The 15,000-nt window shown below is 47.5% G+C and overlaps 1 protein-coding gene across 2 annotated transcripts in view; it reads left to right on the top strand.

The window, feature by feature from the left end:
- Positions 1 to 15,000, top strand: part of vwa8 (von Willebrand factor A domain containing 8) — a 51,376-nt gene that overhangs the window by 16,360 nt on the left and 20,016 nt on the right. For both annotated transcript variants that reach the window (XM_035521793.2, XM_081713740.1), the window contains exons 19-37: positions 32 to 138; positions 1,593 to 1,664; positions 2,159 to 2,235; positions 3,384 to 3,459; positions 4,238 to 4,373; positions 4,457 to 4,576; positions 4,775 to 4,980; positions 6,602 to 6,753; positions 7,853 to 7,961; positions 8,056 to 8,194; positions 8,267 to 8,454; positions 9,863 to 9,985; positions 10,203 to 10,267; positions 10,359 to 10,484; positions 10,670 to 10,779; positions 11,965 to 12,119; positions 12,250 to 12,442; positions 12,546 to 12,627; positions 13,129 to 13,333. In XM_035521793.2, coding sequence (XP_035377686.1) covers positions 32 to 138; positions 1,593 to 1,664; positions 2,159 to 2,235; positions 3,384 to 3,459; positions 4,238 to 4,373; positions 4,457 to 4,576; positions 4,775 to 4,980; positions 6,602 to 6,753; positions 7,853 to 7,961; positions 8,056 to 8,194; positions 8,267 to 8,454; positions 9,863 to 9,985; positions 10,203 to 10,267; positions 10,359 to 10,484; positions 10,670 to 10,779; positions 11,965 to 12,119; positions 12,250 to 12,442; positions 12,546 to 12,627; positions 13,129 to 13,333 — 2,441 coding nt within the window. The remainder of the gene's footprint in view (positions 1 to 31; positions 139 to 1,592; positions 1,665 to 2,158; positions 2,236 to 3,383; positions 3,460 to 4,237; positions 4,374 to 4,456; positions 4,577 to 4,774; positions 4,981 to 6,601; positions 6,754 to 7,852; positions 7,962 to 8,055; positions 8,195 to 8,266; positions 8,455 to 9,862; positions 9,986 to 10,202; positions 10,268 to 10,358; positions 10,485 to 10,669; positions 10,780 to 11,964; positions 12,120 to 12,249; positions 12,443 to 12,545; positions 12,628 to 13,128; positions 13,334 to 15,000) is intronic.

The raw sequence follows: 15,000 nt of genomic DNA, 5'->3' as shown, positions 1-15,000 counted from the left end.
CTCTCTCTCTCTCCTCCTTTTTCTCCCACAGGTGTGGTAAGAGATGGCATTCTCACCCTTGGCAGGATCTCTGCTCCGGTCTACAGCCCTGAGGAGAAGACCAAGGTCCCTGACGTGCTGTTTTATGACAACGCCCAGGTGAGTCCGTGGGCAGGGCATTAGCGGCGGGTCCCTCCTGCCCCGCTGAAGGGCACCCTTGCCGCTACTCCACACTGAAACACTCCAAGCGTCACACGATGTGCTAACTGCCGTGGTTGCTGCTTTGATGATGTAAACAAGTTTAAAAACATCCTCTGCTCTGCTGTTTCGTGACAGTTACTTCATAGTCAAGTCTGAAGATGTTTTGCACTAGACAAGACATGTTTATTTATATAGTGTTTATAAGCATATTTGTTATATATATACACAGCGGTTCAAGATGTTTTTCCAAATAATAGTATTAAAGATTGAAAATCTAAAATAATGAAATTAATTAAATATATGCATTAGAATAAAGAAGCAATATTAGAATCTGATTAAAAGATACATTAAAAGTGTAGGGAAAGTATCTCATGTGCTGTATTGCCATGTACAAGATTATCAGTGTTTCCCTAGTGCTTAAAAAAACCATTGACTGAAAACACCCTTATAACTCTGGTTATTACACTACCTTCTCATTAAATACCTGCAAACTTCCAGTAGAATGCAACAGTTTCCTAAGTGCAGGATAAACTGCTAATGGTAATTAATTATACACTACAGATGTGGGAGATGCGGGAGATTTGGGTGAAAAATGAATATTCCTGCAATTTGCACATGAGATCCTAATAAAGGCAAAATGAAGTCTGCTCCAAGTTTAATTGAGCATTTGCTCAATTCAGCGAAGTCAAAGCTACTTTTCAGCACCGGCTGTCAGCCCGTATTAAAGCGAGTCCTTCCTAAGGGGCCCGGACCACCTGCGTGTGGGCCGGACGTGGCGGGCACGCAGGCTGCCATGTGTGCTTCAGTCCCCCGTCACTCTGCGAGCGTGACTGGTGCTCAGCTGCAGCGGCCGCACCAAGTCGTATCCGGCCTCGTGAGGAGAAAGGTGGGGAGGGGTGACCCAGATCCACACACACCCCGCTGCAGCACCAGAGAAAGTCCAGTGCGGCAAGGGCAGAAAAAGTTCCTTCCTGCTCCACTTCCCAGTGACCTGCTTTCTGTCTCTCGAGCCTGAGCGGAGCGCATGCTCCCAGCAGGAGTGGAGCAGACCAGGACACGCGCGCCGACGGCAGGGCGTCCCAGCCGCGCTCTCGCGCTTTTACGGACGCCGTGCATACGGGCGTGTGCGTTCTTCACGTGTGTAGAGACGGCGCTGAGCTCTGACAACCAGACGCTTGGTCTGGCCTGTTTAATATAGATACACATAGTTAAACAAGCAACAAAGCAGTGATGCGATTGGTCTGTCCAGTTATGTCATGCAGAAGCGAATAAATGAAAAACAGGTGCACGTCAATGTTGAAGACATCAGCATGATTGGACCTGAGAGTACGAGAAAACAGGTGCAGAGTCGGTGCTGTGGAGGAGCTTTGGGTGCTCGGTCTGAGGAGGTTCTTACAACCTTATCCCTGCAGCACATGATGGTGATGGAGGACATGCTGAAGGACTTCCTGCTGGGGGAACATCTCCTGCTCGTGGGCAACCAGGTAAATAAAACAAATCATAACATAAGGCAGTGCCCCGAGCTGCCCCTCTCCCACTGCACCCCAAACTGCCCCACTCTCACATTCAGCCCATGCTGCCCCCTCTTACCCTCTCTTACCCCTGCGGGTGAGTAAGAGGGTGGCAGCACAGACATGGTCTCAGAGGTAGAAGACTAGGGACAGTTTGAGCCAGGACAACATCTGCCCTGCAGTGGTCACTCACCCATGCCCCACTGTCGCCGACTGTCCATCCCTGCAGGGGGCGCTCAGGTTTAGGATGGGCAGGGCGTGGGCGTGGAGGGGGCGTGTTCACAGCTGTCACGCTAGGCACCAGCCTGCCACATAGGCATCACTGAACCGCCTGATTCACAGAGGTGTGCTTTCTGTGGATAGATTTGACTTGCATTTTTGTAGAGTAAGAATTTCTGATCTTCACAGACTATTCCGGTCTGAATTAAAGGAAGTGTGAGAGTAAACATTTGTCTTGTTGTTGACAGGGTGTGGGTAAAAACAAAATAGTGGACAGATTCCTGCATCTCATGAACAGACCCAGAGAATATCTGCAGCTCCACCGGTAAAGAGGATTTATTTATTATGCGCTAATATGATTGATTGTGCATACTAGAAGCGACTTTATGGATCTTTCACTAGCATCCATCACTGTTGTAAGAGTCTATGACCTCTATCTAGTTACATCATGTGTAATTAGTAAATAATTTAGCCATATGACATTTCAGTGTATCACTAACCAGCATGCATCTATCACTCCTTCAGCCTGTGAAGTCATTTTTGATTTTTCCATTCGAAGGTGAATATTCTCATGTGTTCATGCTCACTGCTTGTTCTGGAAAAGAAGGTTCCTCTTTCCACAGGGAGCGCAAATTCTTTTTGTGCCTCATAAATCAGGACACCTGTCTGCAGGACGGAGAATCAGCGCTCTTAAGATGTACTTTTGCCTTTGAAGTACTGCTATTAATAAACAGTAAAACAACGTGGTTGTGTGATTGCAAGACTGTCGAGTACAACCACGCAGGAGCTGCGGCCTGAAATGTCACATTAATATTTAGTTCGTGAGTTGAACCTCCATTACTGAATACAGTTTGAACTCTGAAAGGCCTTGCGGACCTTTTAGCCTAAGTAGGGCTTTGGCAAAAAAGGTTTCATGGGGATTCAGTGCTGGCTGAGTAAACTGTGAGCAGATTAGAATCACAGTGAATGTAGATCATCTGGGAAGGCTGAAATCCCAGAGACTAAAGGCTGGATTAAAAGTCTCATAGAGCTGCATCCAAACTGGCTTCTCAGTGTGGCCAAGCCGTGTACTGTAAGATGCTTCACTTTCTGAATGTTCTGTCACTCGTCTCTGTGTAGCTGTATAAAGTGAGTGCATGTATTGCCTTTTTGAAAGTTATTTGAAAGTCAAGCGTCTTGTGTCCTGGTTATCCTCTCCAGAGCTCTAATATTAGACAAAAGTCATCACTTCTGGGATTCTCCCTGTTAGTGCGTCTGCTGAGATGTGTCTCTCATCTGAGGTCTACAGAGAGGAGGGAGCACTCTGTCCATTAACAATCTGGGTCACTTTGTTTTATAATTATATGGAGATCGTGGGTTTAAAAATCCAGCTGAGAATTCAGATGGCTGTGTCGTTCTTTATGACGCGCGGATCAATGCAATTCCAGATTTCAAATTCCGTGACGTGTGACTCTTTGCCCTTGGTTTCTACAGAGACACCACAGTGCAGACGTTGACTCTACAGCCCTCGGTGAGGGATGGGATCATTGTGTATGAGGACTCCCCTCTGGTCAGTAACCATCTTCAACCCTTGGTCATGTTTTAATACCAATGTCACCGTTGTCTGTCTTTACTGTGACGGGCAGTGTTTCCTGGCTCCGGAGGGATCTTCCCTCTGTGAATGGTGTCACAATCACAAACGTTCTCTTAATTTTCATGAGTTCAATCCCTCGTAGGAAAAGCCGACGTGGCTGGTGGCTTTGCTCCGTACTCCATCAGCAGGTCTGGTGAGGTTGGGTGTGTGGGCAGGTACCCCTGGAGGGAAGCCCCTTACCTCTTGATGATCTGAGAAGAAACATTGCCAGGGGACGGTGTGTATGGGTCCTGCAGATGACACCGTCCTGCGCTCACTCAGTGCTGCCTTGTTAGTGTGAGATAGAGGCATTTCGGCATGCCAATCATGAACCGTGGTGGGAAGTGTCTTTTAACGCTGAGTTTGGCACCTCTGCCAGCACCCACGGTGTCTCCATGAGCACTGAGTCGGCTTTGAAGAGGCCATGAGATCCTGAATTCCTTCAATGCTGCATAATGTTCCAACACTATTCTTGCACAGCAGGTAAACAGGGTTGCATCAGAAAAGGTGAAAGGTGATGGACACTACCTGAATGAGCTCTGAGCAAACTGGGTTTATACGGTTAGGGACCTGCCTCGACACCCCACCAGCAGCCTGTTTAGACACGTCCTTCCACTTTTAAACTGTCCTAGTTTCTGCGTGCTCCCTATCAATGTAATGTGGGACATCGTTGACGAGATCAGCCCAGCTCAGTTCTGAGCCTGCTCGTCCATAGGTGAGAGCGGTGAAGCAAGGCCACGTCCTGGTCGTAGACGAGGCAGACAAAGCTCCCACTAATGTCACCTGCATCCTGAAGACCCTGGTGGAGAGCGGCGAGATGGTCCTGGCTGATGGGCGACGGATCGTTTCAGGTTTTAAATGGGAGGAGTTTCGTTTTGCCACGGTTGAGTATTTGTCCAGAGCAGGACAATAGAGTGACTGTTCTTTTCCCTAGATCCTCTGGATGCTGTGGAGAGGCCTGGAGTCATAGCCATGCACCCAGACTTCCGCATGATCGTTTTAGCTAACAGACCGGGGTTTCCCTTTTTGGGAAACAACTTCTTTGGCGCGCTGGGTGAGACATATTCCACTATTAAAGCATATTTGAGTCTTGTCAAACTCCAAGCCTGGAGCTCTAATACACCACACAGTTTTTACATTTTGTAAAGTAATTTTGCTGTACGTAAAACTCATATACAGCAATGAAACATGAAGCATTTGTTATTTAACCCTAGATGGATGTTGGTGTGTGTGTGTGTGCGTGCGCCACCAGGAGACATCTTTAGTTGCCATGCGGTGGACAACCCCAAACCCCAGGCCGAGTTCTCCATGCTGAAGCGTTACGGGCCGGATGTTCCGGACGTCGTACTGCAGAAGCTGGTGGCCGCGTTTGGAGAGCTGCGCACCATGGCAGACCAAGGCACCATCAGCTACCCCTACTCCACACGTGAGGTGGTGAACATCGTCAAACACCTCCAGGTACACGGCAGCACACCCAGACCAGATCCTCCTTCACCTGCTGGACTCCAGAGGTCTTTGTTGTATAAATGAAAGAATTCAGAGTTCTCAGTACAAAGTCTTTTATTTTCGGAGTTACAAGATCCTTCGCGTCACAGAGCTCATATTAGAGCTCAGAGCTGAAGTGGGCTTTTAAAGCAGGGAAGCTTGGGAGAGATGGCAGCTGGGAACTTCCTGCCCTCAGAGTTCACGGATGCAGCGGGTGAATGCATTGCTGTGTTGTGTGTGTGGGAGCTGAGGGGTGAGTGCTGGGGACCAGGGGAGATGTCACACAGCCCACGCACATCCAGGCGCCTGGACACTGGGCCTCCAGTATTTGGGATTTAAGTCTCCATGCACGGATACACATGCGCGTGCACACACACACGCGCACACACACACACACACTTACTCTCTTCTCTCCTGCTTCTTCCATGCAGACTATCAGGGAAGAGGCTGTCAAACCACTGTGCCTTATAAATAAAGAAAATCAGGGTTGTTATTATTATTATTATTATTTTCATGATAGCTGTACAAAAATCAAAAGTACCTTTCTAAGGTTTGTCCAGAAATGCTTCAGCTTTCTGATAAATAATGGCGCTGACATAAAAAAGCATTAGATAAAAGATTTTTTAAAATCACAACGTGTGGTGGCATGGAAAGGAAACGTGAAGCATGTTTCTCTGTTTCTGATGTAGGCTCGTTCATACAGCACCTGCTATCTGCTGTCATCTCCTTCCACGCTGTACCGGAGTAGATATTGGCCTGAAACCTATAAAGCTCTTTACATGTGTTGCGGCCCATTCTGGGTGCATTATGATCTTTCGGAGCAGGTACTGCAAGTCCTTATCCAGTCCCGCTCGTTAGTCCCGTCTGCCAGTCCTGCTGGCCAATCCCGGCTATGTCATAAGTAATGAAACACGGAGCAGCTTGTAAGAAAAAGCCCTCCAGTGTGCCATCCTTCACCGACCTTACAGAGCACAGTTAACGTTGTTTACCTGGGATTAGAATCCGTGATTACTGCACAGCTAAGATCAGGTAATTGAAGGCGTATGGATTTTCTAGTCCTGAGGTGCTGTAATCACTTATATAGATTACCTGCAAACACGCTTATTACATGCTGAAGCCGTGTGTCGTGTATTAGGCAGTGATTGATTGATCATGAGTACTCACAGTGACCTTTCAGGATCGGCCTGACCCTTTATCTGTGTCTGCTACAGCCGCCTGCCCGCGGTGCCTGGGCCTGTTTTAGCTTTAATGAAGCATTTCAGCCATTGTTTTCTAGGTCAGAATTGATAAGGGTTTGCGTGTGCGAGACTTGTACCTGTTTCCATGGTAACAGAGAGGGACATAAATCATTACTAGAGTAGGCAGACACGGTATTGACAGAAGTGGTGTCTCTCTTACCAGCACCTTCTCATTAGGCACCTGGACTTGTCGCACAGCTCAAAACAACGTTTGACCCGCCTTGATGTCAGGGCTTAAGTCATCCTAGGCAGTTATAGCAAACTACGCTATGAGAGATCTCAAAACATAGGAGATTCACTGGCAGGTAGCATGTTTGTACTTGGTAAGTAAGCCCTTTTTGTGTTTTCCTTTCTAGAAATTTCCAGAAGAGGGCCTGGCTAATGTGGTGGGGAACGTATTTGACTTTGACTCCTACAACAAAGACACCAGGGAGGTTCTGGTCACAGCTCTGCATAAACACGGCATTCCTATCGGAGCCAAACCCACCAGCGTCCATCTGGCCAAGGAGTAAGAGCCCAGCTCTCCTAAACACACCCTAACGGGTCTCCCATAACCACCGTGCGCACAGGACACTTCCCTCCAAGACCTGCGTGTGTCTCGGGGTTGATATCAATATCCGCGGGACAGTTCTTCAGTGCCCCTATCCAATCCTCATTTAAACTCATACTTGAAATAAAAACCTAGTCAACACACTTGAAATGCCGCTGCACTTTCCCACAGGCAGTGAAATGTTTATAGTCTTCTGGCAATCTGGTGGCATCTAGTGATAATCTACCTATTCTCTAATGAAATGATAAGTGCATTCCAAAACTGGCATATAGTTGTTTATTATTATTATTATTATTATTATTGAATTATTTAATTAATGAATGAATTGATGAAGTGAATTTCTCTATGGTTTAATGCTGCCTCATTCTGTAAAAGCATGGTGCTAACTGTTGGTCTTTTCTGTACCTCTGTGGCATGTTACCTCACCACTGACATGACCAGTTGGAAAACGCACCCTTATCCTTCACATCCACAATCATTTCACTTCACTGCTCCATAGTGTCCATATCTGGATTTTAATAAAGGAAAACATTTGTTTCTTCTGTCTCATGTTTGTCTTATTTCCAATTTTTTAAACTGTAAACTCAAAATAACTGAGTTATTACCAATAGAGTGAAGAAACAAATGTTTTCTCTTTGATTAAAGTGTTTTGATGAAAGTGTTTTGGAGTAGGCTGCTTCTGTAGACAAAGTCCATGTTTCTTTCAGAAATGAGAAAATTGAATCACTTGTTATCTGGGTCAGAACCATGTTTTAAGCCATATGTTCTCTGTCACTGTGGGACCGGCGCCAGCTTCTGGGAGGAGGCGATCACCAGAGGATCAGCCGTGCAGATGGAGTGTGTCCTGCTACAGCAGGGCAGGAAGGCGAAGGCAAAGGCCCGGTGCTGGTGCCACATCTGGATCCTTTCTCTGCCATCTTTCCTTCGTGCTTTGGCCGCAGAGACTTCTGTTGACTAAAGCGTGTTTGAGTTGTAGGGAGGTTTGCTGTCTGAACACGAGTCATGTAGCCTTCAGAGATGTAGTGGTGTTTATGGATGCAGTTCTCTTTGCTTGCAGATTGCCTTTGCCAGACTGTAAGATGGTTGGATATTGGACCGTTACCCAGGAATCTAGCACCTGCAGGAACCTGCTGTGCCCTACCGAGTCCCGTCGTATAGATATCAAGGTATCACCCCACACACACACGCTCCTCAGGCATGTGCTCTCCTGGAGAAGTGATGCTCTCTTGGTGAAGTGACAGTGTTGCGTGGTCCCCCCAGGGCCCTGTGTTCCTGCGAGTGCAGGGGTATCCACTGGAGAGGCACGAAGCCCGGGCCCTGAACTTCACAGAGGAGCGCGCCCATTGGCAGATCCCCATGAACGAGGCCAACATCATCTGTGACGTCACCACCGCTAACGGTAGGCCGTGACCAGACGTGGTAACACTGCAGGCTGAACGTCCAGGCCGCTGAGCAGCTGCTGGTATTGCAGGTGTCATTTACGTGGCCTCATGTAACCCTGTGGGGCTGTACGCCATGCGGGACGGGGCAGATGAGCTGCGCTGCATCGAGCTGTACGACGTCTTCCCTCGCTCCATCAGTGCAGTCTGGCAGCCCTTCATCACCGTGGCAACTCTGGGAGGCCCACTCGATGGACAGGTGGTGCTTCATGAGGAACAGGTGAGCGTGCGCATGCCTGCTAACATAACGCAACACACACTCCAGCACAAGTGCCGACCTGCTGGCAAACCCATTGCTGACAGCAGACGTTGTGAATATGACATGATCCCCTTGCTGTTAGAGCTTCATGAGCCCAGCAGATGAACCTAGCCCTTCATTTAGATTGCGTTCTAGTCAAAGCTGTGGTGTAGACCTGGGTTCATCCTGAGGCTGTCTGACAGGGCCTGCAACACTGAGATACACGATGCGTCTGGAGTACTACTAACAGTCCGGGCTGAGCTGATGGAAGAGTCTGGAAAGGACTTGTACAGCTCCAGCTCAGATGCACTTAGAGATTTGTAACAATTTTCCATTATTTGGCATTTTGAATGATGTGACTGGCAGGGGTTGGACACTGGACATGTCTTATCTGCAGGTCTGTCCCAGCCCCTAACAGCGCTACACTTCCCTAATAAGGCTCCGCTACCACACTGTGTACACGAAACAAATAAACCATGAATTTATATTACAACTAAGAGAAGATGAAACCTCTCAAAATAATATCTTTGTGGAAAGAAGTGTGTGTGTGTGTGTGTGTGTGTGTGTGTGTGTGTGTGTGTCTGAGTCTGTGAGTGTGTGTGTCTGTGTGTTTCTGTGTATGTGCACGTGCAGGATAGAGAGGCAGAGACCAAGAGGGGACTACTTATGACTTTTGTCTAAAAACATGAAATTCCGGGGGGGTCATCCAGGGGTCATGGATCTCCCAGTGGAAGAAAGCCCAAGCCTGAATGGAACAGTGTGGCCCCGTGTTCTTCACAACTCTCTTTAGCCAATTGCTCCATTTATCCAGGCCTGACGCAAGCCTTCTATTCTTAGCACGGACAGTGTGCACCGTACGTCAAGCAGGCCGCGAGGAACCCATCAGGGATTACAGGCCGGCCGCTCAACCGCCGCCACGCTCGCCTTTCTCATAAATGTAAACGGAAGGCTGAACAGATGCGTCCCGGCTGAAGGTTGTCTCAGCCCAGCGTCCCATCACATCTCTGTCTCAAGTGGCGACGGCGTCCAGATCTCGAGTTTCATCTGCCAAAGGTTGAATGTTGCGAAGGCTTCGCTGACTGTAAGAATAACACAGGCCTCTGAAGGATCGTCACAGAGATAAGGCCTGTTTACCAAATCTCCCAGCGATTCCCATAAATCTGAGATGTACAACTCTAGACACTCTTGCTGCCGGTGTCTGGATGAAACCATTTTCCGAGCAACCTCACATGATACGCTCTTGGTACTGCTTGCTGTTCAGAGCTTCAGAAAAAGATGTGTCACACCTAATAAGGTCCTACCGCTGTCGTACTGCCCCCGATAACCTGCTGGTCTCACTCTCCATCAGCGGGGAAAGAAGAGGGTTGTAATGCCTCCTCTCCTCTCTTAGAGCAACACAGTGTTGCATCTGGACCTGGTGACTGGGGCCGTGAGGAGACTGGTCTTGTCCCAAGCCAAAGAGGAAGGACCTGTGTACAAAAACTCCACCTGGTGGAACACCAAAGACAGTCAGGTGAGGGCTGATGCACAATACCAGCCACACAGTCCACAGCTGCTGCCTGTTCACAGAATTTTATAGTTCAAAACAAATTAGTCAATGGAAAAGAATTATTCACCAATGTTGATCGTAAATCAGCAAAGACCAACACTGTGAGTAACACAAAGTTGTCCTGGATAAGTATCGATACAGTTAATGCCTAAAACTATCAGTGTCTTGGTTCATGCCACAGTCGGGGTACCGAATTTGCCGGGAGTTTGCTCACAAGAACTGGCTCCTGTTCTACAAGGCTGATGGGTAAGTTCTGTACTCCGAACCCTGTTCTACCCTGTTCTACCCCTCCCTGGGGGCTTGCTGTAATGACGCATGTTCTGCCTCACACTGACAGGACTTGGCTGGATGTCCTGGATGTGCTGCAGGGCCAGGTCCACACCATCTCTCTTCCCATCAGCCTGAGGGCTGTGTTCCTGGTGACCGAGGACCACTGGCTTCTCATTGAAAGCAAGACTGACAGGTGCTCTTCCTGTTCATGTCCCATGAGAATGGTGCCCTCTAGTTGGGTTGACGCCATGCTTTTTAATATCTGAAGCGCGGGCTGAGCTCACAGGTTTGGAGTTAGCTGCCTCAGTTCCAACCTTTACATCTGTTACTGTCTGTGTCTTTCACACCTGCTGTGAACGGGTTTTGTTCGGTACGCAGGAAGTTCCTGTTGACCAAGCCCACGCACATGGGCACGGAGGAGCCTGGCGTATGTCAGCTGCACACCGTCAGCGAGGAGGGCATCAGCACGGGCTTTGGCACCAGCTCCGGTAGGCACCATTACCTGAGTGTGCACTGTTAGTATGAGAGTGCCGGCATTCTGGGGGAGGTGTGGTTCAGAAGTTCAGGACATTCCTAGACTCCTGAGCAGCTGGTGTCCAGGCTTTGTCGGCCATGTCTATCCTATTTGCCAAGGATTAAATGTCATTAATAATAACCAAATGTCTTTTATAGCACTAATTGTTTTAAACCAATAATTGTTTTAAAGATCGCTTGAGGCATAAAAGTAATCGCATGACATTGTTAGGATTCTGACCGGGTAGGTCACCAGTTCCCTGGGTTAAAGGGCGTTCTTGGCTGCAGGGCTCCTGAAGGAGGAATACACTTCTTTACTGGTGATGCTAGGTTAGACGCAGTCTCCGTGTTTGGGACTGAGCTGCTTTTCTTGTTTGTCAGCGTGCATTTGTCTAAAACACAGGTACATTTTAAAGTCCTTCCTTCTTGTTTACACATAGAGTCACAACATCCATCTTCATCCTGCCTGTGTAATAAATGACTTAACCAGAAACGCATTTGTTTCCATGTAAGGTGCGGAGTGTCTTGGAGCCTGTTACTGTGCCACTGCTCTCGGCGAGGCACTAACTCTGAGACTCTGATGAATGGGTGCCTTCGTGCCTCATTTACCAGAAATAATTCCATGTTTATTTTTAAAGTCTGAAATAGAAGGTGAAATAAATTGCTTCGTTGTTGTTTATCTCTCTCAGGAATGTTGTTTGCAAAAGATGAATATGTTGATGACCAGCTCTTCTGACAAACAGCCGCCTGTCAGATGGTCTTCAGCAGACAGACTCCAGCTAACTCTGCAGTGCAGCTTATCACTTTGTATGGGTTAATAAGAAACTTTGACACTCATAGTTAATAAAACTGCCGTAGCTGTTATGAAGATTAATGTCAGTGTCTTGCAGGACTGGAAATCCTCAGTCAGAGGGCAGAGCTTGGCCTTTTCTGAACCCAGTGCACCATGCAGGTGTTAGTCAGAGTGTGCTAACGTCCTGACAGTGGCCACACTAATGGCAGGTCAGAGGCGGTGTTTAGCTACCATCAATCAGCTGGTGACAGATGAAGATCCCAAGTGCCCCTGGGCCTCTTACGTCAACCTCCAGTCGAAGGACGCGCAGGTATGAGCTAACGTTGCGTGTGATCTGATCAAACCCGTCTTCCGTGTCCTGGATCAGGAGCAGAGCCTGCCGTCCCTCACGAGGTCTCCAGTGAGCAGCTCCCTAACGAGAACCTCAGCGCAGCCCTGGGGCAGAAGATCGTCTCGCCCAACCGCCTCGTCTGCAGCCCGTCCGCCTACGCTGACATCGTTGTGGGCTTTCCGGAGCTCCTTGTTAGTAACTGTCACGACACGTCAGTCATCCGTCCAGTACAAGTGTACAGCCGATTGGTTCAGGTTGGGCCGGGCCGTGTGATTTCTTGAATGGGTGGAACTGGGTGCTTCTTCTCGTTTGTCTTTCCAGTCTCCGAGTGAGGTGTACAGCTTTAAGAGGGCACGGTCTCTCACAGAGGGCAGAGGTCGCGACCTGTTTTTTGGCTCAAGTCACCGCTCAGGACCAGCAAAGAGGGTCAACTGTGTCACTCTGGTGCAAGCCAATCAGGTGGTGCGTGCTCTGCCCCCTACCCAGGTGCCCCTGGGGGACATTTATCCTAAAGGTGTGTGAATAAAAGAAGTTAACCAATCCAACTCAGCCTAATTATTTGACCTAAAATCATGTTTTCAGACATTCATATTGTTTGATTTTACTTTTAATCACAGACGTCACCCCACCAATGACAGCAGCTTACCTGGAGGTGACAGATCTGAATTCCAAGAATGTCAAATATATACCAGTGCCAAGGTAAACACCCCAGTTTCCCAGAATGCCACAGGCTTTATATTTACATATACATTTTTTTAATCAAAACTTTTTTTGTTGTTGCAAACAGAGAAATGCTTGTCTGTTTCATTGGTTCATCCGTTATTAAGTGTGCTGGCCTCTCAGTAGGGTTTGTGAAGGTCTAGCTCCCTCTCCTGGTCAAAGGAGGGAAATGCTGCATTAACCTGATGGAGCCAGGGTGTTAAGAATGGAGAAAACTATTATAGAACATCAGATTCTCTGAATGCATGTCACCGTATGGGTTGGCAATAAATTACTCAAACACATTTATCAAAGTGAAGTTTCTCCACAAAGGGACCTATTAGCAGTCATAGGAGCAATTTGTAAGTTGTCTAATCTATTGTTTGACCTCTTTAATCAAGGTGGAATTTCCTTCTTTCTAAGCCGGGTAGCAAATGCATCCCAGTGCACAGGACAGAGCACAGTGCAGTCTACTTGTATTCTTCACCTTTGTATCTGCAGGACCGGGTCGATGTCTCCCTACACGGCATGGATCTCGAAATTGTCCGACACTGATGTGGTGATCGCTCCGTTGGGCTCTGGCGGGGTAGTAACTGTGGACATGGGAGGCTATGTGAGGCTGTGGGAGACAGGCTTGGACAAATTGCAGCGCTCGCTGCTGGAGTGGAGGAACATGATTGGCTCTGAGGATGGTCGTCCTATACAGGTAAGAGAATCTTTGCTGTGTTTATATTACGACAGCACTGTAACAGGCAATATCAACCCTTTCTTTTTTTCTGAAACTTTTTTTCATGATACAACCATTTTCCTGACCACTGATTGGTTGAGAAGTTTTTTCCCCTGTGCATTTCTATTTGTATTTCACCATTCCTGGTGGGGAAGTATGAGAAAACACCAATGAAGTGTCCTGATTTCAAACACTAAAAGGGAGGAGGCAAAGAACACGTTATTTTACTCATTGAATGATATGAAGACCAACTTAGAGCCATTTTATTTCGCAACCTTTCTGTTCCCCTTGTCCTGCATATCCATACACTACCATTGCTACATTAGGGATATCTAAATAATAGAACTGAACACGCAACTGACAGCCCGTCAGAAACAGGGTGTAACGGCAGCCAATCAGAAACAGGGTGTAACAGCAGCCAATCAGAAACAGGGTGTAACAGCAGCCAATCAGTAACAGGGTGTAACGGCAGCCAATCGGAAACAGGGTGTAACGGCAGCCAATCGGAAACAGGGTGTAACGGCAGCCAATCGGAAACAGGGTGTAACGGCAGTAATTCTTTGAGTAAAGGAGGCGGTAGACAGTAATTAACATAAACGGCTGTTAATAGAGTGAGCAGTGATGAATATGAGGGAGAGGATGGCTGGTGAATGTTGGGGTGAACAGATTACAGTATAAATGTACACATAAAAACACTGTCCCTCATCCAGGCTCTAGTGAGGGTAGTGCAGTACTGGTGAGTGGTGCAGACTATCAGGACTGTCTGAAAGCAGTCCAGTCATTTTAGAATTAACTTTTTTTTGGACACACTGAATGATTTCATTTATCCAGGTTTCTCAGTCAGAGTTGTTATTGTAGTAAATTTGTGTACCATGTGGTGGCAGTATTGAAATGCATATTTTTAAATATTTATGTATTTTATATGTTTTTTTTAATTGGTAACAGACCTTTCTTTCTAACCACTTTTTGGATCATCGGATGTCTGCTGAGATGTTTTATGAGATCATTTGAACACTTTCTTTTTATTCATCATAATCACCACAAACACTTCCTGTGTTATTTAAACACATCCCCCACATTTCCAGAGCAGTGTGTTAGATTATTACTCTATATTCCATGTTCTGGGGTGGGGGGTAGTGTTGTATGGGTCAAACTGTTCACATGCAGCTGCCAGCTAGGGTGTTATTCCTGGCATGTGGTTCAGCGATAATCGCTGCCGTTCATGAGTCATGTTAGCCAGGACATGGAGGAGGGACGCTTTAAAGCAGTGTAATGTGTCACATCTGAAAGAGGCCACTGACAGAGACGTTAATGCTGTTCTCAGGTTTAACTGTTCCTTTGAAGGAGAGGCTTGGTGTGTAATGTCTGCTCTGACTCCAGTGTCTCTGACATGTAGCATTCGTTAAGGCTAGACATGCTGGACTGCATGGACCCCTGCCTGGTCCCACACCCTAACCCTGGCAGATGATATTGACCAATGGAGAGGCTGTTAGGGAGTTTCTTGGGCCCACTTTCCTTAGAAACTCTGCCAAAGCAACTTACACTTATGACTGAGTACAACTTGAGCAATTCAGGGTTAAGGGTGTTGCTCAGGGGCCCAACAGTGGCAGCTTGGCAGTGGTGGGGTTTGATCCAGCAACCTTCCG

The sequence above is a fragment of the Electrophorus electricus genome, chromosome 4 (assembly GCF_041902795.1).
Source record: "Electrophorus electricus isolate QZ-2024a chromosome 4, ASM4190279v1, whole genome shotgun sequence".
NCBI classification, from domain to species: Eukaryota; Metazoa; Chordata; class Actinopteri; order Gymnotiformes; family Gymnotidae; genus Electrophorus; species Electrophorus electricus.
Note: the sequence above shows the minus strand (reverse complement) of the source record. Positions and strands in the feature narration are given on the sequence as shown.